The 24,161-nt window shown below is 51.8% G+C and overlaps 8 protein-coding genes across 8 annotated transcripts; 6 read left to right on the forward strand and 2 right to left on the reverse strand.

The window, feature by feature from the left end:
- Positions 1 to 941: 941 nt before the first annotated feature.
- On the forward strand, positions 942 to 2,724 carry Z519_11346 (uncharacterized protein; the record flags this gene model as incomplete). The annotated part of the gene is made up of 2 exons (XM_016769058.1): positions 942 to 1,881; positions 1,934 to 2,724. 2 exons carry the CDS (start codon positions 942 to 944, stop codon positions 2,722 to 2,724), a joined length of 1,731 nt encoding a protein of 576 aa, XP_016614904.1.
- Positions 2,725 to 3,718: 994 nt separating this feature from the next.
- Positions 3,719 to 6,892, forward strand: Z519_11347 (uncharacterized protein; the record flags this gene model as incomplete). The annotated part of the gene is made up of 1 exon (XM_016769059.1): positions 3,719 to 6,892. One exon carries the CDS (start codon positions 3,719 to 3,721, stop codon positions 6,890 to 6,892), a length of 3,174 nt encoding a protein of 1,057 aa, XP_016614905.1.
- A 731-nt stretch (positions 6,893 to 7,623) lies between these two features.
- Positions 7,624 to 9,738, reverse strand: Z519_11348 (uncharacterized protein; the record flags this gene model as incomplete). Its single annotated transcript, XM_016769060.1, has 1 exon — positions 7,624 to 9,738. One exon carries the CDS (start codon positions 9,736 to 9,738, stop codon positions 7,624 to 7,626), a length of 2,115 nt encoding a protein of 704 aa, XP_016614906.1.
- Positions 9,739 to 10,461: 723 nt separating this feature from the next.
- Positions 10,462 to 11,784, reverse strand: Z519_11349 (uncharacterized protein; the record flags this gene model as incomplete). The annotated part of the gene is made up of 1 exon (XM_016769061.1): positions 10,462 to 11,784. One exon carries the CDS (start codon positions 11,782 to 11,784, stop codon positions 10,462 to 10,464), a length of 1,323 nt encoding a protein of 440 aa, XP_016614907.1.
- Positions 11,785 to 12,452: 668 nt separating this feature from the next.
- Z519_11350 (uncharacterized protein) lies at positions 12,453 to 13,174 on the forward strand (the record flags this gene model as incomplete). The annotated part of the gene is made up of 4 exons (XM_016769062.1): positions 12,453 to 12,467; positions 12,544 to 12,655; positions 12,718 to 12,870; positions 12,930 to 13,174. 4 exons carry the CDS (start codon positions 12,453 to 12,455, stop codon positions 13,172 to 13,174), a joined length of 525 nt encoding a protein of 174 aa, XP_016614908.1.
- An 836-nt stretch (positions 13,175 to 14,010) lies between these two features.
- Positions 14,011 to 15,756, forward strand: Z519_11351 (uncharacterized protein; the record flags this gene model as incomplete). Its single annotated transcript, XM_016769063.1, has 1 exon — positions 14,011 to 15,756. One exon carries the CDS (start codon positions 14,011 to 14,013, stop codon positions 15,754 to 15,756), a length of 1,746 nt encoding a protein of 581 aa, XP_016614909.1.
- A 2,074-nt stretch (positions 15,757 to 17,830) lies between these two features.
- Z519_11352 (uncharacterized protein) lies at positions 17,831 to 19,852 on the forward strand (the record flags this gene model as incomplete). The annotated part of the gene is made up of 3 exons (XM_016769064.1): positions 17,831 to 17,862; positions 17,913 to 18,123; positions 18,179 to 19,852. The coding sequence occupies 3 exons, from the start codon at positions 17,831 to 17,833 to the stop codon at positions 19,850 to 19,852; spliced, it is 1,917 nt and encodes a 638-aa protein (XP_016614910.1).
- An 885-nt stretch (positions 19,853 to 20,737) lies between these two features.
- Positions 20,738 to 23,384, forward strand: Z519_11353 (uncharacterized protein; the record flags this gene model as incomplete). The annotated part of the gene is made up of 2 exons (XM_016769065.1): positions 20,738 to 20,987; positions 21,166 to 23,384. 2 exons carry the CDS (start codon positions 20,738 to 20,740, stop codon positions 23,382 to 23,384), a joined length of 2,469 nt encoding a protein of 822 aa, XP_016614911.1.
- Positions 23,385 to 24,161: the final 777 nt, after the last annotated feature.

Raw genomic sequence — 24,161 nt, forward strand, 5'->3', positions numbered from 1 at the left:
GCGGGTCCAGACAAGTTTCATATACCAAGTAGTTCTTGCCATCGTTTCGGAGCCACGGATGGATGTTCGCGCCTGAAGATTGAAGCGTTCGAAAGGCTAAAGGCTCAGTCTGATCGCTCATTCACCGGGGTCACGTGGGAATAAGAGACCGATTGTATGAGCCAGTGCATAATGCATCGGTGAGGTTTCATATTGCGGACAATGGAGCAGTGCCTGCCAGGGCGATTGCAGTGTCCTTGAGCCATCCGAGGCGTCGTATGATGGTAACTCGGTCTGTGCCCTGCCAATGCTTGGATTTCTTGGCCATCTCTTTGCAAGATTCATGGCAGCCTGAAGACGGAGGTGACTGGCCAGTCATTGGTGGAGATTGCATACAAGATGCGCTGATCACGGGGAGATGGAGCTGCCGATGCTCCGGACCCTCGTCGACTCTCGCAAGACATGCCCCAAAACCGGACCCGGCAAGCGACACGAGCCAGTCACAGGCGGTTCCAAGGGGGAGACAGTCCGACACAGCCTCAGCACTTGCTCCCAAGAAGCCCCAATTGTTGTGCTCTTAGGACTTACGGGCTGCTAGGCTCTCGTCAGGATGAGCCCTGCGCAACTACCAACTACTCCGTATGAGGTATTGTGGTCTGCCAACTTTCCCTCCCCTGCGGTTTTCCTGCTTTCCCTCCTCTCTCTCTCCCTTACTCCTTCCTCCCTGGCAACTTCTCACTTGAAACTCCTCAATCGTTCCCTCGTTCCCTCACCAACTCGCCCTTGCTACCATCTCGATCGAGATACAAACACCTTCACACGACGCCAGACGCAAGAATTTGAATGACATCGGCCTGAACCACCGCTTGGGAACCCTCTGTGCCTATTTTTAGGCTGTCTTGAAAACCCGCGTAGGCTCCCAGGCCACGCACCCCTCAAGTAAACCAACTCTCATCTCTGCAATGAGTTATTCTGCTTCACAGTCGAGCATGTCCCAACTCAACACCACCTTTGACCCTGACTACGATTCCTTCCTCAACATCGAGAATGACTTCACACCTGCAACCACCTCTCCAGACGTCAAGTCAGTCCCGATGCTGACCCCTCAATCGTCCATCCCAGGCTCTGCAACCTTTGCCTCGAGCTCGACTCCTACCACGTTCCCCGGACCGAGCTTCCAGTACGATCGCTATCACCAGCAGACCGGCATCCCCATCGGCGCCCTAGCCAGCACTTTCAACATCAACAAAGCGACTGGCTTGCAATACCATGAGGGAAATGGAGGCTTCATCATGCCCACCGAGACACTGAACATGCCATTGAGTGACTTGGACGAGTTTGACTTCTCCCGCAATCCCGCTGATATGGATTTCGAGACGGATTCGCCAAATGGTCTTCCCGCCATGTTCTATCCTGACGCAACATCTGGTCCGGCACAATTCGTCAGCCCGACCACTTTAGTGACCCAGAACAACACTGCTTCTACCCCGATCAAACGAATCTATCCTGGGATGCACAGCCAGCAGGCTGCTCAGGCCAAGGCTCAACAGGCTCAAAAGCAGGAACAGATGGCCCGACAACAGCAACATCGTCCGCAGAGCCAGAAACCTCTTCCGGGTCCAGCTCCGACAAAGAGTCAGCCAGCCAAGGATCCTCTTGTCGAAGAAAGCATCTCCAAAGTCTTGAATCGGATGAGGCAAGCTAGCGCTGTTTCCGTGTCAGATGAAGATACTTCCCCAGTGACTGGCATGCCCCACATGCCTCGTGTCAAGAAGGATGAAGATGATATGGATGAGGACGAACGTCTCCTGGCGAGCGAGGAAGGCAAGAAGTTGTCCAGCAAGGAACGTCGCCAACTTAGGAACAAGGTGTCTGCCCGTGCATTCCGTTCCAGAAGAAAAGGTATGCCTCACGCTTCGATCTCACACTCGACGTCTACTAACTCCGTCGTCAGAATACATTTCTCAACTGGAAGGAGAGGTTGCCGCCAAATCTCAAGAGGCCAACGATCTGCGTGCTCAGAATCAGCAACTACGCGAAGAGAACAACCGTCTCACAGACCTCACGCGCATGTTGCTCTCTTCACAGGCCTTTTCCGGATTTTTGCAGGAACTCAGCCAGTCTAGCTTGCCAGCGCCGAATGTTCAGAACAACCCTCAGCAGCAAAAATCTCTCCAAAACAAACCCCAACCCCAATCCCAACCCCAGCCTATGAAGAAAGACATCGGCTCAGATGAAGCTGCCCACCAAATGCAGCTTCAGCAGCCTCAAGTAGGGATGGCCTTGATTCCAGACACTCCCGTTGATTTCTCTGCACTCCAACCGTCGAATGGCTGGATGAATGCTCTTCCCACCAATGACTTCCAAGTTTACGCTGTCACCGAATTACCAGAACTGCCTGTGCTCGATCTAGAAAATCTATCGGGAAAGCCCAAATCAAGCAAGGGCTCAAGCAACGGATCAAAAGATGCACTCCGTCTGCCGGACATCCCGAGCCAGGTGGCAACTTCCACGCTGCCAGAGACGCCTCAAGTTGACGACTCTATTCCTCTCGACCGAGACAGCTTTGCATTGTACTTTGATCACCCTGGACCTTGCTCTGACGATTTCTGGACAGTCACCAATCCTGCTCAGCAAGATACGGAACTCTCTGAAGAGGAAAGGGCGGCTAATCTGAAACGGCTGTGCCATGATCTTGATGAGACTTGTGACAAGCTCGCCGAGTACACGGCACATATGAGATGAAAGTTTGTTCTAGCGATGAAGAGCATCCCGAAGGGTGCTCGCCAGAGTGATACAATAGCTTGACTAGGCGGCGAAAGTTTTTAATGCTCATTTTTGGCTCTGTTGCCTGTGTATAGAGTTTTCGAATCATTCTTTTTCCATCATGTCCTATCTCTAGGTCCTGTAATCCCAAGTCATGAGCAGGTAGAAACCTTGAGTGATTGCATTTGGGATCTGTCGCCTTTTATGCGGATTCTCTTAGGCTGGAAAGCTGCACGATTTGACTCACGAATCTGTACCTCGTATTCGTTAGTAGTATTATGAGGGACTCGGTATTAATATGGGGAGAGAAAGGGCAGAGAGGGGTGACGGAGGGCGACTTCGCAGCCTCGTCAACTGCAGTGACCGGGAACTTTTTTGACCTCTACCTCCGTAGCTGCCATCGCTGAAAACAGTGCACTTCGTTTCAGACGCTCCTTTTTCGTGACTCATTTTTCTACCAGTTTCCAGCTTTGGGGAAAATACCCGCCGCCAGTTGGGGCCTTGCATTTTGAACTGTACCATGCGCTGAGATACATTCCTTCCCCAGCCAGTCGCCCTGGCTATCCCAAAGTCGACCTCAGTCTTTCCTCGGGCATGTTCTGCGACCCAGCTCTTCACCAAAGACCGAACTTCGTCGAGTCGTTCTCTCTTTCCTTTCTCTGCAAGATTGTACCGCTCGACTCGGCTTCCTAGTTGCTTCACCCCAAAATCTTACCCGGCCAAGCGACAGCGGATTCACCTGGGCGGGAAAAATCGTTCCTCGAAAGGAAGAAGACTGGTATGGGATGAAGAAAAGTGTGGTGTACAAGAGAGAAGTGTTAATTGCCCTCGAGCCCGCCTGAGCATTTCTCGCCTCTCTGCTCAGAGGCTGTCCTCTCCCTGGCACAGGCAGAAAGGCCATAGAAAAAGAATTCTAGCGGATCGTGTTGGATTCAAGGAACTGTCATCCACGAGGTCCGAAAGGTCCGACACAATGCATGGGCAGAAGGAGGGAGCCAAACCCGTTGGAGTGCGCACAAACTTCCACTTCCAATTTATTACAACTCCCACCTCCGATACTCCCGGGACGTCCCTGGTACTACACTTCAATTCCAAGAGATACATATTTGGGGAGATTACCGAAGGGACTCAAAGAGCATGCGTACAACGTGGGGTTGGGCTCCGGAAAGTACGAGGTTTATTCCTCTCAGGAAAGACGCTCTGGAACAATGGAGGACTCATAGGCCTCATTCTCTCAATGGCAGATGTACAGCAATCCGAGATCGATGAAGACACGAACAGGCGTCCCAGGTTGCACATACATGCAGGCCCAAAGCAGCTACACTCTTTTGCATGTGCACGGAGATTTGTCTTCCGTACTGGGATGCCGCTGTCAGTTCATGAGGTCGATGTTCGCAAGAGCAGTACCCATTTGAACCCGATCCATGAAGATGAGCATATCCGGGTGTGGGCACTGCCCGTCGAGGACCGCTCTACCATCCCCCCGCCACAGGACATTTCCGACGATTCTGGCGTTGACGAGTTCCAATTAGAAAGAGATCAGAAGTTACGAAACGAAGTCATCAACAACATGTTCGACTCTGATTGGAGGCGTGATCATCTTGTTCAGGCTAAGCTCAAGGACATCAGACTACCGGCAGTAGTGTGGGTGAGGGATCCCGAGACGAAGACACTGATCACTTACCCCGTTTTTGACATCAGTAAAACCACCTTTACACCGGACACGGAAGTGCTGGTTCGTAGTCCCTGGCCTGCCTCAACTGTACAGGAGCTGCCACCAGCTACGGGCCTGCCGGAAACTGTCACAATGTCCTACATTGTCAAAGGTCATCCTCAGCGTGGCAATTTTGACGCTGCAAAGGCAAAAGCCCTGGGACTACGGCCCGGCCCAAAATATGCGAAGCTGGTAGCAGGAGAAACCGTTGAGAGTGACGATGGCAAGGAAACCACGATCACCCCGCAAATGGTCTTGAGCCCAACTCGACCTGGGAGGGGTTTTGCCGTGTTCGATATACCCTCGGCCGGCTATCTTGAAGAATTCGAGCGACAACTAGATAGTCGGGCTGACTGGCTTTTAGAAGGAGTCGAAACTGCTGTCTGGATGACCAAAGGGAAGGTACTGCAAGCGGAAAGATTTCATCAACTGCTTCACAAGTTCAAAGACTTGAAGCATATCATTTCAGATCCTCATCTGTGCAATGATTACATCGCCTATGATTCTACGGCCATGTCTTCTGCCCGATTGTCCCAGATCGCGCCAGCCTTTTTCTCCGTTCCTCGATTCGACAATTCGCGTGCCTATCGCACAATGATCGATAAATCAATGGTTGAGCTGGGCGACGTCTTCGAAAAGCTCCAAATCGTGCCGGCGAAAAGAGGACTGAAAGTACATGTCGAACCCAATCTCGTCATTGATGAGGGTGAGGTCACGCCTAGCCTGGACCTTGACTCATTTTCAGCACCCATGGAACCAGCAGTGCAAGAAGTATTGCCGGATGGTGTGCCGGTGTACCATGCGCCAATTCCTGAATTCAAGTCGGCCATGGATTTGGATGAGCCGGAGATTGTTACCCTAGGCACGGGTTCCGCAGCTCCATCAAAATATCGCAATGTCTCGTCCCTCCTTCTTCGCATGCCCAAAGGGATGGGGAACTACCTATTTGACTGTGGTGAAGGTACTCTCGGTCAATTGAAGAGGTTATATCACGCCGAACAGCTGGACGACATTTTGTGCAACCTCCGGGGGATCTGGATATCCCATCTTCACGCAGATCATCATTTGGGCACCGTGTCTGTGCTGAAACATGTATTTCAAACCGTTCGAAGATTGGCAGGTCCTGGGCACCACGGTCGCCGACCGCCTCCGTATCTGTTCTCCGAGATCAACATGATCGACTATCTGGATGACTACGAATCCGTTATGGGCATACCAACGGATCTGCTCTGCACTCCCATTGCCTGTGACCCTCACAAAGGGCTATTCCATCGTAGGAGGCACTTCGAGATACAAAGCGACCTCTATATTCGCGAGCTACGTACCGTCAAGGTCAGTCATTGTCATGGTGCGCAAGCTGTCTCCGTCACCTTCAAAAATGGGTTCAAATTCTCCTACAGTGGCGACTGTCGTCCTAGCGAGGCTTTCTGCGAGATTGGCGCCAATTCGGACGTCCTGGTGCATGAGGCCACCTTTGACGATGGCATGGAAGGCGATGCTATGGCTAAAAAGCACAGCACGACAGGCGAAGCTGTGGGTGTTGCATTGGGTATGGGCGCAAAAAATCTGATCCTCACACATTTCAGTCAACGTTATCAGAAGATACCAGTCTTCAGCAGTGTGAGAATGCCCGAGCGCGTGTCTGAGGAAGACTTGCTTGATGACGTTGACGATGAGATGATCAATACAAATGCAAATGGCAACGATGACTGTTCAGAGTCGGAGCATCTCCCTGCACAAAACCTGGACTCTTCCGCGTGGATCCAACCCGACTCAGCTGTGCGCGACCTGAACATCGCTGTAGCATTCGACTTAATGCACATGCGTGTCTCGCAGATCAAGCACATGAAAGAACTCTTCCCTGCAATCTCTAAGATGTTTGAGATTGAGGAAGAGAAAAGAGATCGGTTGCGTATGGAAGCAGCTGCGCAACAGAAAGCGGACCTCGAAAGCAGGAAATTAAAGAGGCTCCAAGCTATGGAAGCGAATAGGAAGAAGATGGATGCAGGAAACAAGCAGAGGCAGATGGACAGGAACAGGGAGAAGAAGAACAGGAGGGCCAAGAGAAAGGAGGGGGAAGGCGAAACCGCGAATATGTCCCAGGGTCTGGGAGTGCCGGCGGGAGCCCAAAAGAGAGACGGTGATGGAGCAGCTGCCGACCATTCTGCTCTCCCAGTGATCCTCAATGCTTCCGGGGCGGAGCCCACAACGAACAACTACGTTGAAGTTGGTAAGAAACGCGACACAAGCACACGTGAGGGTACAAATGCTAAGCGTGCCCAGGCCGGTGACGGCAATGAGTCGCAAATGTTGGACATGCCAGCGCAAGACAGAGCCTCAGCAGACCCAAACCTCGCAGAACAGAGGCTTGGTAATGGTAAGGCCGCCAGCACTGGCAGCCAAAGTCCGCTGAAGAGGCGCAAGACTGAATAGGTTCTACATTAGGGGGTGACGGCCATTTGACAACGGGCATTCCAGAAACCTGCGTCTACGCCTTGAGGTTGACGTTCAGCGATCGAGAGAAAGACATGAATGCACCCGGACCAAGCTGCTGGGGCTCTCGTTTTATTCTCAGCCTCGTCCCGTCACCATCAGCTTACTTCCCGCAAGTACGACGAACAATTCAGATGCCTAGATAGAGAGATCTTGCGTTTACAATAATGCTACTGACTGGCCTCGGCCTTTTCGGTCATTCTTTGGGCCCAATTGATCTCTTCCTCGAATGTTCAGCTCCAACAAAAAAAAGGCGTTTTACTGTGCATTTTTTTTATGACATACCTCGGACATTGTCTCTAGAGTCTCAATAGGGCAAGTAGGACTGGGGATACCTGATCTAGTCTACGTATCGATTTCGAATAAAGATCTGGCACGACAGGAACACCTTGGCTACTCCAGTACACAATGTATCCGGGCTTTCTCTACAAGGCTTCTTAGAAAGTCTAGACTTCCTTGCTCCCTGAGAAATGTATCTTCCGGATTGAATGGATGGACATCACTATGAAAATTAAGTTTCGCTCACTTCTCTTCACTCCGCTTTCTTCCGTATCTCTTTAGCGGTTTTCATAGCCACCATCCACCCTCCTGCACATAGACAGATAGGCATACACAGACACAGAGAGAGATAGGGCGAGGAGGAAGACATATCATATACCCGAGTCTACGGATTACCTGCCGCGGTAGAACCAATCCAGATCCTCCCTCGATGCGATTTCCGACTCGTATGCTCGGCTCCAAGTAGAGTGTACGTCACTCCTGCTCCTGCTCCTGCTCCTGCCGCGACTAGCCGAGCTCCTGGATGCTGCTCTCGCGCGCGCATGCACATGGCTGTGGTGCTTGACAGATGTCGCTGCCGGATGGTGCGTCTCTGACGACGATGTGGTCGCAGGGCTCTTGGTCGGCGCGTAGGCGTTGACGATCTCGTCGTATAGGTTGAGAAAGGCTTCTGTGGAGGACACTGGGCGCCGTGGAGGTGTTGACAGTGCTGGCGCCGGTGCCGGTCGGCCTGGGGGCTGAAATGTCGGCTCAGGTGGAGATAGAGACGTAGTTGACAATGTGCATGTCTCCACGGAAGGCGATGGGGTGTGACAGCTCCGCTGTGTCCCTGCTCCGGCGGGCCGGCTGATTTCATCGTACAGACGGAGAAATAACTCCGACGCGGAAGCTGGAGGCGTGCATGCTGATGGCCCAGGTCCCGGCACATCTTGTTGTCTCGGTGGTGGTTCATACGTATCTGTGAATGGAGATGGCGCGAGGAGATCAGTGTAGGTGTCTGCCGCACTGCGTCCGGGGACTGCCGATGGTGATTTATGTGCCGTAGTAGGTGACGGTGCATAAGCTCGGGATCGAGAGCGTGATTGGCTTTCACTCCGCTCGTCCCCGTGCTCATCAACTCTGGACAGGTGCTGCCTGCTTCGAGAGGTGGTCTGCCTCTGATTGTTGGACGCCGCCGTTGCGGAAGAATATATGCTCGAACTCGAGGCTAAGCACGGCTCTGCTTCCCAAGAATCTGTCGACATGAAAGGCGGTTGCATCTGGCGCTTATGGCTTTGGTTGCCTACTGAGTGACCATAACGCGTAGGTGGCTGTGTTTGTTGTTCTTGTCGAGGTGGTGTCTTCCAACATGACCTCAGAGGTACATATTCGAGACACCCATCTTCGTCTTTGTCGTCTCTCAGCACCTGTGAAGTGATAGTTTGTGGATCGTCGACCACGCTATAGATACTGTGTCGTTCGCTCCTCGGCGAGGCGTATTCATAAGGACTTTGGCCTTTCATAGGTGGGTCGCCCGAGACAGAGCTAATTTCTGATTCAAATGTAAATTTCACGTGCGAATGCGGCTGACTTGGAAGATATGTCGTGCTGGTCAACGCCTCAAACGCGTCCATCCCTTCAAGATCGGCCTCGTTTGGCTCTTTTGGCAGACCCTCCTCGACGTTATGATCGTCGTTGCTTGGCGGGCTGGCTGTTCGGGCAGCCTCGTACTCAGGAGGAGCCTGGGGATTGGGAACAAGGCGAGAGCCGTCGTCGTGCTTAGCTCTCGACCGTCCGCTTTTCCTTCTGCTCAGCTTCATGTACTTGTATTTCTCCTGCCTCACCGCTTCGATGCTGGCCCGTATCTTCTTCAAGGCCATTGCTTGCTCCTCATTCTGCAACATGACCGCGTCCAGGTCAATCTCCTGACCGGTGGCCTTCTGGACGCGCCGTGCCAGCGCCGCAATCCAAACTTGCACCCACAACTGAAGTCTGGGGTTTCCATACGTGGCGATGAAATATTGGGTCGCCCTCGACCGGATCGTCCACCTCAGGTCAAGGAGAATCTCCAGGTTGCATGTAATGCACGACAGGATGCACGCGCCGCAGCGGTCATTCTGGTAGCTCCACTTTGAACCCTGACTGGAAGTCAAGAAGGTCTTTTCGTAGTCCTCTGGCTTGAGCCACAAGGCGTGCAGAGCTCGCAGTCTCATAAGGCGGACATACTGCTCCGGGGAAAGCAATTCGCATTGCGAAATGAGGTTGTTCAGACGTACTCCGACCTCCAGTTGGACATGATGTAGCACAATATCCACCACATCGCGATGTAGCGCTTTATGCAGCCGGCAGAGGTGACCGCGAGGCGGCAGGAGGAGCTTCTCCAGCCGACTCGGTCTGAGGAAGGAAGGCAACGATTTCACGCCCCTGGCGATGCGCCGAGAGAGGGCTTCTGGGGCTTCATTGGGTCGAGACTGCAGAAGCTTCGCCAACGTCGGGATGGATCCAGACGGGATCTCTTGAATATACATCTTGTCAGTTTCCTTCTGAGCGAGTGGCTGAAGAATCTCACCTGGTTCGGGCTATTAGTGAGGTTGAGCAGCAGCTTCTTGTCGTTTTCTTCTTGTTATTGCAAGAAACCGTCCTTCCAAAGGAACAATTTCGAATGAAGGCCTGGACAAAAGGTTGAAGGCGCCTATCAAGAACTGCTTTGATGAGTTGTAAAGGGTGTGCAATGAGAGGTTTCGAAGAAGATGGTTGGAGTTGGTAGAAATCGTGCAATTATATTCCTTTCCAGAGACAATGGATCAAAGAAAGGTGGTGGATAAAGGAAAAATAAACTCCTTGTCCTCCCTCCAGGGATTTCAATGTTTGGCGAACGTAGAATTAAAGGCGACCTGTCCGAACGTAACATTGACAATGGGGGGGATAATGATCCTGAGTGCCTGCCCGGACAATTCAGTGCTTTAAGCTTCAGAAAGCCAGGAGTCAGCATCAAAAAGAAGCGGGGAGGAAATCCATTTTTTTTTCTTTATTTGAAGATGCAACCCGGCGCCTCCATGACCTGTAGCCGCCGGCCCATGTTTGTACACATTACCGTGATTTGCAACATAGTCGAGGCACATAAGCCCTTTCCTGGACTCCGTCATCTTTTGAGCACAATCCTGATCCCTCCCTATACCGACTAGAAACGGTGTTCAATATGTACCATGAAAGAACTGGGTCGTAACAATTAATATTTTATACAAAACTGTTCAATGCATCCCGTCTGCATGTAGGATCGCCGGACTCCTGCTGTGGATTCCGGCGACACGATCCGATATTGACTTGGCGTCGAAGCCACTCTTGCGTCTGCTGCTTCGCCGCAAAGCTTGTTTGACTTCTTGCTCTTCCTTTGTCTCTTCCTCAAGCACTCGAGGCCCACCATTCTCTTTGTTGTCAAGGACCTGCCTGTGACTTGAGCGAGCTTGGTGTTCTGCGTGGTCCACGTCAAAATTCGGCGAGTTGACGTTTGAAGCTTTGGTTGCAGCGGTATCTGCATCCACTTTCTTTTGGGCAGCAATCCTGTCGCGTTCGTAGCGGGCTGACACATCCCCACCGGTCCATGCGGTGTCAAGGACGCGATCCCAGAACGTGAAGAATGGCTGCGAAAAGTTGGTCTTAATGCCCCAGCTCTGATGGTGCACGTCGTGATAAGCTGCATTATTCGAGGTAATGTGCTGTAGAGGATCCCATGGAAAGGCATACCCGCAATGGTCATCGACCGTCTTAATCGATGAGATAGTGAAAAACCACATGCCTTGTTGAATGGTCATTCCAGTGGTCAAATAGGCTATGCCAGTGCCAAGTGTATCAAGCAGGAAGCCTTCCAAAGGATGATTGTAGAGTGCCCCATACGCATAGGGAACATACAACCGGTGGTGACGAGAATGGAAGGTGGTATACAGAAATTTGTTCATGTGCATGGCCCGGTGAAGGAAGTATTGCCACGTGTCTACTATGAGGGTAGCAATGGTAAATTGGACCAAAGGAATGCCAATCCAATAGATCGACTGCGCGACTGTCATTTCCCAAGGTACAAAAGACGCAGTCGAGTAAAATCCTCCGGTCAAAGCGCCCGCAAGTTGAGGATAGTTGTGTTGCAGCTTTCGGCCCAGAGACACAGCGTCGCAGCCGATGAAACCGAGAAATGTTGGAATGTACCTTTCTGCGAGGCGCAGACGTCGGGCCCAGAGGGCAACGTCATACTCCTCTTTGCCGATTGTCTCAACAGGGTCGAATGATGCGATAATCAATCCAAACGCGGTCTGGACTATTTGTTGTATAATGACATCCCTCAGAACTTCGAATCTCGTGACGTGATTGCGCTTGAGGACTTCAGCAGGAGTATGCAGCCTGTATTGCGAACACAGATCATAGGTATCCAAGACATGGAAGAAGATTGAGACGACCCAATAGGCAATGACAGGGGCGAGAAGCTGGAGGAGGGGATCTGATATGCCGGGAATCATAGGAGGGCGGGGTTTCAGGGTATAGGTAGGAAGAGCAGGTAGGTCCGAATACGTTGCATTCGCCATGTTGCCGAACATGGGATGGCAATAGACAGAAGGACGATATTCGACGCAGAGGTTCAAAGGACCCAAGTTATATTAGAATCGCGTGCGGGAGGCTCGGATGTATATGCAACGATTGCCCGGGAGTACAAGGAAGGGCGCGTTAAGGAGGGAATCTCTCAACCCAACGGGGGCTGACAAAAATAGAGTACAAGTCCAGTCGAAAGTGAAGAAAGATGAAGAGCACCGGAAGTGAAGGAAGTGAAGGGAGTGACTTAAAAACAGGGTGAGATGGTCAGAAGAGAGGTGGAGAGACTTGACAGGGACAAACTGCTGAGATGATCAGGATCAGGAGTTTCCGGAGAATTTAGTGAAGGCGAAATTTGCTTCTCTCGCTTCCTCTATAAAGTCACGTGAACAAATACGAAGTACGGATATCACGTGCGCCAAGCACCATGGATTCGAAGCGCAGCAAAATTTTTGGGTAGTAGCGGGACTGACCCCCACACTGCAGGGTAATAGGCGGATGGGCATTCACAGGCCAGATGCCTTTCGATCTCGAACCCCTCATCAATCTGCCAGGGCTTGCGTTCATTCACTTTTTTTTTCTTCGCTAGGTCCTTTAACCCTCAAGCGCCGCTTCTCTCGATTGATTTCCTTTCTCCTGTAGTTGCAGTATCGCTTGACTCAAGATGATCATCTACAGGGTACAAAATACTACATCCACTGCCCTCAGGGTTCTAACTCTGCCCCACCTAGACTAACTGACAATTTTCATAACAGGACATCATCACCGGCGATGAGCTCGCGTCAGACACTTCCAAAATCATCGATGTTGGTAATGGCCTGTGGGAAATTGATGGCAAGATGATCACGAAGGGCTCCGAGAATTTCGGTTCGTCGGATCCTCATGCTTTGCCCCTTCTGCAAACTCATGCTAAACTCTTTGAATTTCAGTTCTTGAGGGCGCCAACCCGTCTGCCGAGGGTGAAGACGCAGACGACGGCACGGATGAAACCAAGGTTACGGTCCTCGATCTCGCCGACCAATTCCGTCTACAGAAGCTGGAAGGTGGAATGAGCAAGAAATCATATCAGTCCGAACTCAAGAGTACGTCCACAAATCCCGGGCTTGGAATAATCACGTGTATGGAGTTGACCTTTGAACAGAATACATGAAGGCTTTGACGGAGAAATTGAAGGAGAAAGGCAAAAGTGAGGAAGAGATCAAGCAATTCCAGTCCGAAGCACCTGCTGCGGCTAAGAAGATTCTGGGTAACTGGGACAACTACGACATCTACCAGGGCGAATCGATGACCGAGAACGGCATGTACGTCCTCGTCGACTTCCGCGAGGACGGCATGACGCCATATGCGACCGTCTGGAAATGGGGCTTGGAAGAATACAAGGTGTAAGCAAGACTACTATGTGGATTGGAGCATTGGAGGGTGCATACGGGACAATATGATGACGGCCTGAGATGTTGAACGCGGTAAATGCACTGCGATAGCTCGTTATCGTCCAAGCATATCACGAAGAATAGAATCCGCAACCTGCTTGCTGCCTCAATTCTTATTTGTCCCCCCAAACCCACGAGACCAGACCATGAGGAAGAGTTGGCATAAGATTGGCCAGACTTGGCCTTGATGTTGTTCCAGCATATCAACGGGCAAAGAATATCTGGCCCCTGTTCTGCCCCGTGCAGGTGTGCGCGTAGAAGCGGTAGACATGTGCTCTCTTCTTGACGGCCAGCAATAGCGCCAGAAAGCGGCCAGGTTGTCAAGAACCCTATTGCTATCTCCAAGCTGTCTTATTGGTGGCGGTGTAATATGGAAGAAGAGAAATTCTCCCCCCGCAGGCAAAGTTGAACTCCGCCTACCTCGCTTCGTCTGATCTCGTTGGTGAGAAGGGAAGGGGCCGGAGCCCGCAGGCAACGCCTTTTCCCCTACTCTTACATGTTATGATAACTTGCACCGCACCCTTCCAGAACCTTGTTGTCCTAGCCATCCTCTTCAAATTCATCGTATGACTGGTTATTCTTGTTTGTGCCATCTAGTGATCTGCAGGACTGGAAGAAGCCTTCTCAAACTGATAAGCAGCTACGCACCGCCACCGTCCTGCCCACCACTCCTTCCCTACTGCTCTCGTGCTCCATTTCCACTTCAGAAAATCTGCCTTCGGGTCACTGTTACCTTCTGAGTTTCAGCCCTCGACTCACATGTCACAATAACAACATTTTCTCTTGCCCAGCATGGCTCCTTTTCTTCGCTGCATATTGATAATCTCAACTCTTATCATCACCACCATCTCCGTCCCTACTAGCGAGTCATTCTCTCGGACCTCCCTCCAAAACAAAGCCATCTTTCCTCCCCGAGAAAGGCCAGCCGGGCCATTTCGCAGGTTCCGAGACGCCATTATCGAACGAATATGGTCTATCCCAAACAGATACTCCTACAAGTCCTCGTCGATTTCCAAAGCAGCAAGGGCACCGGAAAACTTTCGAGCCCGCTACGGCTGTGACGTCGTTCTCCGTTTCCAAGTCAAGAGCGAAGAGGAGGCGAAGGCTATATCGGAAGCAGCAGATATACTGTATCTGGATATTTGGGAAGCGACGAATGAATGGATCGATATTCGAATAGCAAAAGAAGTGGTACCTTCGTTTGTTGGCCTTCTGCCATCGTCTTTACATGATTCATACGTTCCGTTGATGCACGATCTCGCTCGTGCCGTCTACGATACTTACCCTGAATTGCCTCTCGCCGACGAGAAAACATCGAGCCTCACAACTCCACATGACTGGCGGGTCAAGGGCAACACTCCTCACGATCTATTCTTTCAGGATTATCAACCGCTGTCGGTCCTATATCCGTGGCTACGGCTGCTTGCCTCGCTCTTTCCCACACATGCGTCACTGATGAGTATCGGCGCATCGGCCGAGGGTCGCGACATCCCTGCGCTGCGTATCGGGGCGCAGTTGGATGATAGCTCGACAGACTCGCATGCATCCAGGCATACACTGCTAATAGTCGGCGGCAGCCATGCTCGCGAGTGGATCTCGGTGTCTACGGTGGCCTATATTGCTTACAGCCTCGTCACCCGATATGGCCACCCTCAGTTTCCGGAGGTCACTAAGATTCTCAACCATTTCGACCTCATTCTCGTTCCCGTGCTGAATCCTGATGGATATGAGTATACCTGGACGACCGACAGACTATGGCGCAAGAATCGACAAGCGACTTCCATACCGTTCTGCCCCGGTATCGATCTTGACCGTGCCTTTGGATTTGGCTGGGACGGTTATGGTAATACAGACAACGCTTGTAGTGACGACTACGCCGGTCCTGGACCATTGGCTGCAGTTGAAGCCCAAACGCTCACAGAATGGGCTCAAAACCTGACGAGGAACAACAATGTGACATTTATGTCGTATCTCGACTTTCACTCATACTCTCAGGAAGTGCTCTACCCGTACAGTTACACGTGTGAGACGGATCCCCCCAATCTCGAAGATCTGGAAGAAGTTGCTCTTGGGATCGCGAAGTCGCTTCGATTGACCAATGGACACTATTATGGAGTCGAAAGCGCTTGTCAAGGTAGCATGGTCTTCCAGGACCGCGCGCAAAAGCCTCGATTTCAGATAGAGCCACAAGGCGGTTCGGCATTGGATTTCTTCTACCATGATCTGGATGTGAAGCTCGCATTCCAAATCAAGCTCAGAGATACTGGAACATATGGCTTCTTGCTGCCCAGGTCTCACATTCTGCCCACCGGCGAAGAAGCTTATGAAGGCGTGGTTGGTCTGGGACGATGGATGCTGGGCAATCACGGCATTGAGAGGGTCGAGAATTTGCATTCCGTCTGGGGAGACGAAGATTCGACCGAGCAGCAGGGGATAGAAACGATCCACGAGCATGAAATGCCAGCTAGCCGTGAGGGAGAGGATGACGACTTTGACGAGAATGATTTTGAACTAAAACGGCGGCGGCGGCGTCGGTAATGTTGCTTTTACAAGCGTGGTCGGCGAAATTGAGGGCGTTTGGGGGCACCTGGGGCTTGGATCCCAAGCCGATTGATGTTTTGATGACCTGGCACCATGATGCCTTTGGATGTACAAATATGCGTCAACTTTCGAGGCACTTCTGCTGAGGGCACGTAACATGTACAAGCCTAGACATGTCTAGGTTTATGCCAAGTACAAAGTACTGGCGAGCTGGGTATGAACAGCCAACAAGAAATTTGCGGAGTGCTGTGTCTGCACCGTGCATGAGTGTCAGACAGACTCTCAAGGGGGGTGAAATGACGAGATTCATGACCAAGACTTGCACCACGTGGCTGGCAGGGTCAAATTGCGGTCCTCGGTCCCTTTTTTTATGAGTTGGCTGAATCCCCGGTTAAATTGGGGTGTCGCAAGGAGGGCCGGCGGTTACCCAAGAAGATCGATTTGACAAATGAATAGGGGCTGCCGCCGAAAGTGAAGAGCCTGGAGCTCACTCCTAGCTCTTGGCATTAGGCCTGCTTCACTTGTTGTCGTGGCATGATACTTGTGCGCTTATCAACAACCATGGACATGGGCATGTCCGTACTGTAGGAGGGGAAGAGGGTAGAATGAGTGAGTGTAAAGTGAGCTGAAAGTGAGTGAAGTACTTGGTACAGTGAACGGAATACTGAGTATTAGTATTATTACGGAGTGGTGCCCCAGAGCAGCGAGATGCAGATCCGCGGCTAAGCCCCCTCCGGAATGGGGTGACCAGCACTAACCACTGTGGGCTTGGAAGGACTCGGAGCGGCCAACTGGGACCAATTGACTCGGCTGAGCAACGCGATCTCCTTTGCCTTGTTTTGCTCATCTCGTAATATTATCAACGTGCTGAAGATCGTTTCTGGCCAATCCTTGATGCAGCCCTCCCGCTTCCAGAAATTCATGGGTCCCGTTCCTTTGCCCTGAGCCCCCCAGCCTCTTCGCTTGACCCAAATTGACTTGGCCCGATCAACACTGGTGCTCGATTCGAGCGGCCTTTTCTCTCGCTTGCTGCCCTCCCAGGCCCCAGAGACTCGGAAATAGAGACGGCTGAACATGGCCACGAAGAAGAGGTGACACGATAGAGCCGGCCTGTATCTGTCAAGTTTCCAGTCTGCATGGACGAGAGACAGCTGTGTCCCCGTTCACTGGGACAGAGCATGTTGCCTGCAACTCATATAATCTGCCTAGTTCCACCAATACTGTCTTCTGCCTGTCTTCTCATCTGTGAGTGCAATTTTCTCTGCTGCTAACTCTGTCCCCAGCCCACAACCACTCATTTGCTCCCATCCCATTACCAGTCGTCGTTGGCCGAAACACCACTCACGTCGTCCTCGGTAACCGCCAGACCCTGCCGGCTCTCCAGACCCTGAATCGCTCCTGCTCACCTGCAATCATCATCACCACCACGAAGCGCCCGACGAGACTCAACTCTGCACCTTCTCCATCTCTTCTAATTGGATTCAATCCCACATCGACACTGCTGGCCGTCGCTCATCCAATCCTCAAACACGCGCGGCCCCTGCCTGTGCCCTCCATCACTCGGTTTCAGCTTTCTCAAACGAGCATTCTCCAACTTTGGCCCCCACATCATGCTTCCATCACAGACAACACCGCAGGTGCTGTACAAGGTGATTTGAGGCCAACCTCAGTTTCACCCTCTGCGCCGAAATAGCGTCCAATCCGGTACTCGGGTGCCTCGTACTTGCGCATCTCTCCATCCCGTGGCTTCACTTTCCAACGGTCAGAACTCGACTATATTTTGTGCACCAAGGCTTATCGAAAACGAGACTCTACCTCGAGACGCTGTGTCGTCTTCCTGGTGGCCTGTGGCTTTTCATATCGGGTGATTCAAACATTGCCCTCGTCTTTGTCGACTGCGTTGTTTGAATTTTGTTCTCTCTCTGTTTGATCTGCTTTATGTGATATCCTGTACGTTACTGCTGGACAAAAAGCCTTGCTCGACGACCTGGGAATCTGTTTTCTTTTGCGCCTTACCCGGAAAATATCGGTTTATTGTTTTAATCCTTGGCCTTACCCGATACCTCGAAGAATGGCCCCAACCACGCTGGTGACTTTTTTGGTGTATGTCAAGTCCTATATCATCCTCGAACTTGAGCTGACAATCGCTGCAGTCGCAGTCCGCCTTCAACTAGATCAGTTCACCTCTATGGTTCGTGGGACAACTTCACCAACGCCTATCCCATGCAAAGGGACACACGCACGGGTCCTGAGCACTGGTCAGGTTGTCATAGCTTCTCCAACATCATCTGCGACGGCGACGCAAAAGGCAATGGCCTTCCCAGGCAAGGAGGGCTCAAGATGGGTGGGACGTATTGGTACTATGTGTGTTTGACCTCTTCTCGTTCTTGTCAACTTGTTATTTACCATTCTCTCACAGTACAAATTGGACGACGAAATCGAATTCCACAACTCGGCCGAACCATCAACCACCTCCTGTCCAATGCTCCCTGGCCAACTGGTCAACGTCCTAAATGTTCCCTTTGCGCTCACCACCAGCAGCCGCTCCCGCAATGACAGCGTGAGCTCAATCAGCTCTGACTATCGCACCATGGACCCTACAGACAAGTTCCTGAACCCACGACCAGTGCCAGCAAAGCCATCCCTACCTCGCTTGAAGACTTCCCCAACCTTGCTTCAACAGTCGTGGTCCTCTTCCAGCTCCCCTGCCAGCTCTTCATCTCTTCCTAGTAGAAGGGGAAGGTCGACATCTACCACGACACCCTCTCAACCTGGCAGTGCTAATGCTTACAGGGTTGTTCGAATGAAGCCATCCATCGACGCCCCGTCGAGATCCACTTCGCGCGGCAGCAACCGCTCTGTTGGTATCATTGGTGCTTTTCGAGCCCTCAAATCACCACGAATCGCGAGTCCTGAGGCTACATTGGACCGAGGTCGTAGTCTCACAAATGATTCGGCAGCAAGGGATCGTCCAAAGGCCGTATCAGAGCGCAGTATCACTCCCAAGAGGGCTGTACCCGGAACAGCTCCGCCGACTTCAGAGGTGGACGATAACACAACGTCTGAGCCTCCAGGAGGACTTGCCCTGCGTCGAGCATTTAACGATGCGTCTGAAGCCTTCAATCATCTACCGATATCGTCCTTTGCACAACATCGTCGCCAACGGTCTTTGTCGCGCGAGCCTTCATCTCTGTGCAGTTCGATTCAGCCGGACTCTTCTCCTGATCTAGGAATGCTTGATCAGCCCGGTGTACAGTATCAGCGCTTGGCGACCCTGAAGGAGGTTGCCTCGGCGACAAATACGCCTGTTTGGCCTCTGACAGCGTTGAAAATTGAGAGCGAAAAGGACAACGAGGTTCGCGGGGCTCTTGACTTGGAGAAACGCCTACCAACCTTACCTAATACCCCGTCTTCTGCGTATCCCCCGAGCGTCGTGGATGCGCCTCTCATCGGCGACGATTCAGATGACATTGTCAATCTTCGCAGTCATTTCTCCTCTACCACCATCGAAACGGAATCGTACAGGGAGAGTTACATTCACCATGGTCACAGCCGTTTCTCGGATTGGACAGACGGGACCACCACACTTTCACCACAATCGGAACTCGCATCGAGTATTCTTGACTTTGAACCAATCAGTCCAATACCAGAAGTAGCCCTCGACTTGTCGATTGATAATCCAATTAACGCGTCGAATCAAATTACCGGCCAGGACCATTCCGAGGAAAAGTGCTCCTCTGCTTCCAAACAAGACGGACTGCCTTCGGCCCTCAGTTTCTCAACGGTCAGCTCATTTGCTTCTACCACTCCAAACTCTCACGTAGACCTTGACAGCGCCAAGGATGGCCACTTTTCCTGGACCAGCTTTCAGCACTATAGCCTGCCCTCAGAAGACGTTGGATCAGGGCTCATGCACAAACCAACGTCGCTTCCCAAGCATGTGGCGCCTCTGGTCGTTGACGAAAACCATCGTATGGGAATGTACCAACCTCAAGCAGCGAGTTACAACGATTCGACGATTCCCCACTCCACCAGTATGCAACAGCTTCTCGCTGAGTTGAGCTATCTGGGTGGCATGATTCAACAACATTAACGCCCAACATACATATTGCTACAACATCGCCTGGCAAGGTCAATTGATATATTTTGTCAGCGTGCTCTATTTTTTTTTAGATATTGAGATGAGCAGACATTCAGCTGGTGAGATCCACAGTGATCTAACTGCATGTGCAAATACTCGATATTACCGTATTAACAGTACGTCCAATGAACGAGTGGAGTTTTCGGACTTTTGGAAGCGACGGATTCCATAGTGGGTGGGAGCATAGTGGCTTGGAAGTATGATTTTTATTTTTTTTTGAATTTTTTTTGGAGGACTTTTCGACTCGGACGAAAGTTTGTGGCGTTTTAGAGGACACATTGCTCATGACCCAAACATTGAAAGCGGGAGGATGAGGGATCGACATGAGGCGCTTTCAGCCTTGCATTTTGTTGATGAGGCTGCACAAGCGTTGCATCGTAGGCTTGGCAGAATTTCCAGACGACAACATAGACATAGACCAGACATACTCAGCAGTAATTACCCAATATCTGTGGGAGCACGGATTCATGAATGACGATAACTTTGACTTAATGATTCCATGACTATTCACTGTAAACGGCCTTCCACCTTCGAGTCATACCCCTGGTGCTTGGCTCATTCTGACGCGTTCATCGAACACCAGAGCCTTTGAACGCGTCCCTGAGACGGAAGGATTAGCACTCTATTGCGTACATCATCTACCTAAGCCACTTATCATTACCCTGGCCTGTGGTTTGTGGGACGAGCTGTCTGTCTTTGAGATTGTTGACCCTCCCAATCTCTGTTGGCCTCCCATTCCTCTTTCCTTCCGCTGGCAACACGCTTTCACGACGGAGGCTTGCCCTTGTCCAGCGCCCCAGCAGCAATAGCCCGTAATATCACCAATCAGACTTCACGATGCATCAAATATCAAAGCGCATGCTTACGGATCCCTTCGTCCCCTCCCTCTTCGCCTACTGTCCGACCATGGATCTCGTCGTGACTGTCACGGGCAAGGGGATCATGGATGTTTGGAGATTGAATGGGCAGAGAGTCTTTGGTTCGAATTTCCCCAAAGATGAGGGAACTGGTGGTGACGTTGGCGGGAATGCGGCAGCAAATAAAAGCGGTGGAGGAAACGTAAGGGCAGTTGCGTGGAGACGGGATGGTGAGCACCCTTCATGATCCCTTTTCCTTTTCGTTACTACCACAGGGTCTGTAGGACCATCTCAAGACCATTTTTGAAGAGTGCGGTGCTCCTTGAGTTCGGATCACTCTCTCTATACAGGCTCAGAAAGAAACCAGATGCTGACTATTACGTCTCGATGTCGGGGACGGATGTACAGGTCAAATACTTGCGATCGCTTGTGCGGATGGCAGTCTGTCGCTCATAAATACTTTCACGGGCAAGATTGCCCATCGAATATCCAGTCAAAATCAGAAACCCACTCCTTCAACTTCATCACCAGTACCGTCACAGACCCAAACACTGAGGCGGAGTTCCAGAATCCCCTCCTTCCCTTCCTCGCAGGCCACGCCCATACGCCGAACCATCACAACCATCGCCTGGACCAAACACTTCGTCGACCCCTCCCCGACTACCGTTCGCTCTCATCTCAATGCGCCAAATTCAACCGTCTCACTCGACCAGATTCTCAGCCTCCGCGCTGACGTGGATAGACTTCTGCAGTTGAAATCCGATTTGCCCCGCGAACTGAGCAGTATTGACGTGGAGGTGTCCTTGCCAAAGCTTGCGACGCTGCCACCCACAGGTCTCGGTGCGGATGATGATGTGTTTAGTTCCCGGGCCAGTGTGGATGTTTTGTTTCACGGGGGTAGCACTACCGGCTCGAGCGGGGTTGGGGGTGTTGATGCCCTACTTGTCGGTTCAAGCGACGCAGATGGTGGATGTAATGTGCAGCTAAGGGTCTTTGATTCCTTCGAGATTGGAACCGTTGATTTGAAGGGTCTTCTCCCTTCAGGACCAGCAGTTGGAAGCGCGTTGAGAGTGATGAGAATGGAAAGTCATCCATTCATGTCGGCAGTGTTCTTGATCATGGAACAGTTGCCAAAAGATGAGGCCGAATCGTCGTTACATCTCCTCAGCCTTGATCTGAGCTTCATCCCGCAAACGGGGCGGAACTTGCCACTTGTAGCAAGGAAAGTTTCACAGCTCGGGAATCTGCTGAGATACATTTCACAAGTGCGGACGCAGTTGGTTGCCGAGATCAAAGCTGCTTTCGACTTACCTGGCAGATTCCTCCGGAATATCAACGAGTCGCTGGCAGAACGGGATGAGGATGCGGACTTCATATATGCAGCCCATCATCTCGCAGTCACTGGAGTTTGCGAACCGAAACTGAAGGAGTGGTTGGTTGACGAGGTTGGGGATAGGGGTTTGAAGCGGTGGGAGAACGCTGTGGGGGACTGTCTTGAGGTTGTGAGGAGGATGACGAGTGAGTGTCTCCTTCCTGCGCTCGAGAGGAGTCTGGTTGTGTTATCAAGACTCGACGGCCTTGCCAAGTTTGGGCCCACGAGTTCGAAGCTCGGCCTCGACGAGAAGAATATAAAGAGGGTGACAGAGACGATTGATGCGTTGGGTATCCTCGGCGAGGATCTCTTGCTCGATGTCGTCGTCGAAACGAGGGAGTTTGCGGCCTTTATCAAGTGGTTGAAGTGGGAGTGCGAAGTTGAGGCAATGGAGGAAGGCAGCGAGAGGGCGGAAGAGATGAGGGAGTCGTGGACGGGAGAGGGAGAGTTGAGGTTGGTATTGGATTATGTCGGAGGCGCCATAAAGGAAAGCCGGCTAAAGAAATACCTTTTGGAAGAGAGAAAAGCGCAAGAAGGTGGGATGGTTGCATCGTCTGATGATTCGGATCTAGGGTTCTACACCGAATATGTGAAACGCAGGGCAAGCGGCAGCAGGGGCAACAGCATGCCTACAGTGGGGGAACTGGTCGACAGATTGCAGAGGCAATGTGACGCGGTCTTTGCGCAGATTGCCGAGACACTCAGGAAAAGCATCCTCTCGAGCTATCTGCTGGAGCTGCCTAGGCAGTGCAGTGGTGAGAATATGGACGTTAGAGTCATTCCTGACGAGATCGATCCAAGTCTGTACCGGCTCTTTGTGTTATGCAAGGACCGGGAGGAGAAAGCCCATCTGCAACAGGTCGTGGTCAAGCTACAACGAGGAGGCGCAAAGGGTGTTCAGCACACAATGGGGTCGAAGTCACTCGCGATTCCGAATGTGCACGAGATTCTCGACGCAAAATTCGTTGACGACGACGCATTCCTGGTCCTTGCTGAGACAAGTTCTGATGTCAAACTTTACTGGAAAGAGATCAGTGCCGACGGCGAAGGATCTTGGGATGTCCGGCACGTCTTCCAGCGAGGGAAAATAGATGGTGTCATGAAGCCGGTGAGGCTGGATGTAAATGGGCGAGTCGGGAGACGAGTGGTTACCGTCCTCGATGAGGCTGGGCTGGGGTATGTGGTCTTGGACCTGGATGCTGACGACAATACGCCCGAGGCTGATAGCGAAGAAGACGAGCTTATGACAGAATGATCAAACGATAGCCTGGAAGCGCTCAAAGATGGTGCTGGCATGTCGTGGCATGAGGCTGAGCAGTTGGCCATAGATCCGAGCTATGCAAAGCCCGATTCAGTTGATCACCCCTTTTCCAGCCGAGCATGTAGTATCAGCAGTAGCAACATAGCCTGACAAAGATTCTGTACCACCACTCCTGGACACCCTCCAGCATGACCTTTGTGTACTGTGGTAGTTGTAACAAAGAGGACAAGGCTGATCGAGGCTGATCGAGGCTGGCAGATTGCCCCTGACTGGCGCCACTTGGCGTTGGCAGGCAGGAGCCTCCAGGAGCACTTTAGCAGTAACAAGCGGGCGGCAGCCACACACAGGGAGTAAGGTACCCCGTACTTGCCCCTACGCAGCGAAATGGGCGTTAGTAGAGGCAGTGGAGAGTGAATGGCGATTTGACCACGCATTTTCGACCCTGCAGGTCACTACAGCTGGTGCAGCCTCCCAGAGCCTCTAGTCCTCTGACCTGAGCAGCCCTGGGCTACCTGCTCGGCACCAAGTACCTTGTAAAGAGGAGCCCTAGTTAGCGCGAGCCTGACCGCAGTCTACCGCAGTCAAGCGCAGTCTATCAACAAATCCATCCCACTTGCAGTTGCCCTCAGCAAAACACAGCCAAACCCGCAGCCCTACCAAATACACGCACACTCATTCTCAAACCATCCTCCCCTTCTCCCTTGTCTCTACCAATTCCCTCCCCTGCTACTCGCCCAATACTCTTGTTTGCTTTGCAGGTCGTTCTCTCCT

This window comes from Cladophialophora bantiana, assembly GCF_000835475.1.
Source record: "Cladophialophora bantiana CBS 173.52 unplaced genomic scaffold supercont1.21, whole genome shotgun sequence".
NCBI classification, from domain to species: Eukaryota; Fungi; Ascomycota; class Eurotiomycetes; order Chaetothyriales; family Herpotrichiellaceae; genus Cladophialophora; species Cladophialophora bantiana.